This window comes from Merops nubicus, unplaced genomic scaffold (assembly GCF_000691845.1).
Source record: "Merops nubicus isolate BGI_N331 unplaced genomic scaffold, ASM69184v1 scaffold49453, whole genome shotgun sequence".
NCBI classification, from domain to species: domain Eukaryota; kingdom Metazoa; phylum Chordata; class Aves; order Coraciiformes; family Meropidae; genus Merops; species Merops nubicus.
The window spans coordinates 388-1814 of record NW_008601910.1 but is presented as its reverse complement, the minus strand read 5'-3'; the positions used below and the strand labels follow the sequence as shown (position 1 = coordinate 1814).

Sequence of the window (1427 nt, the reverse complement as noted above, 5' to 3'; positions counted from 1 at the left end):
AATGCAAAAGCACAATATTTTTCCTGTTGTCCTCAGACAGCCCTGTTAAGTCCCTTTGAATCAGTAGAGAGGGTAGGGAGTGGAGAAAGTTTGCTCTCTCTCCCCTGGAACTGCTTCAGTACAACTGGATTGCATTCAGGTTACCCATATGATCCAACAGGAGCTTTCAGCTCAGCCGTCACTTACCATGCTAAGCTTCATTCCTGGCTGCAGCAGCCAGCATATGCCCCACCACCTGGCTTTGATGGGATTGTCATTTGGGCAGATTCTCCCTGCTGGACAGAGCCAGGACTATGTGCAGCCTTCCTTCTGCCAAACAACAGTGGTGCTGACTCTGCCAGCAGTGGGTCCAGTCAAGAGAGAAGCACCCTCAGAAGTGCATCATTCTTCCCACAAACCTACTCCTGTGGCACTGGGATTTCTGTGCTTGCAGTCTGTAGCCAAGCCCCTCAGCACAGCAAGCTACTGAGCTCTCAGCTGCTGACATAGCCTGGGTGCAATTAACTTCTGAACTGATTTACACTGGCATGCTTTAAAATGAAAACTCCAGTAGGATCTTCATGCCAGAATTCACTTTTTTTTTTTCAGTTAAAAGCCCTGATAACTGCCCTTTTTATGGCTGACGTGAGCTGTTCTAGCTTCAAGCTGATCTGTGTTGATGTGGCCTCACCAAGGGGATTACGGGTTAAGTGTGTGAAATGCTTTCAGCTCTTCATTAAGGGCAGAACATAATGGCAAAGGCTCTGTGCGTTAAGAGCTGTGGCAGCAGTCTGCAGAGAGCTGCCAGAGTACGTGGTTGAAGTTTCCATGCTCAGCTCAACGTGGCCTCTGGTGTGAGAAAGCTGCTTCTTCAAGCTCTGCATGCCAGTGAAAGCTCCAGGAGGCTGAAAAGGTAAAAAAATCTTGGGCCAGTAATGCTCACTACCTTGGGCTTGGGAACAGAGTCTAATACCTGCTTTTGTAGCAAATCCCTTAAATGAGTATGCTCAAGGAAAAGCGACTCCCTGGGGCCCACCCTGGTGCCGGCACAATATTCCAACCCAGTGGCACAGTGCTGCCTCAAGCTCACACCCACCTTCTGCTAGCAGCTCCAGTGTGTCAGAGTTGCAGCCATCAAACTTCAGCAGGTCCACACCCCAGGAGGAGAATGTTTGGGCATCCAGGTCATAGTGGTTGTAACTGCCAGGGAAGCCAGCACACGTCTTGTTCCCGACGTCACTGTAGATGCCCAGCTTCAGCCCCTTGGAGTGAACCTGTGCTTGCAGACAGAGAGAACTGGGGATGGGGCAGCCTCGAGGCAGGAGGAAGCAGAGCTGGGCCAGCCAGGGAAGCACAATACCAGTCTGGCAGGCAGGGCCTTAGTTTCCCACCTGGCCTTCCCTCTGCTTCCCTGCTCCCCGCTGGGCTGCGGGTCAGGTCTCTGCCTG

At 51.8% G+C, this 1427-nt stretch overlaps 1 protein-coding gene across 1 annotated transcript in view; it reads right to left on the bottom strand.

Moving 5' to 3' along the window:
• GLA (galactosidase, alpha) overlaps positions 1-1427 on the bottom strand; it is a gene marked incomplete at its 5' end in the record, with an annotated part of 4589 nt that overhangs the window by 2863 nt on the left and 299 nt on the right. Inside the window, one exon of the mRNA XM_008938137.1 lies at positions 1076-1258. Coding sequence (XP_008936385.1) covers positions 1076-1258 — 183 coding nt within the window. The remainder of the gene's footprint in view (positions 1-1075; positions 1259-1427) is intronic.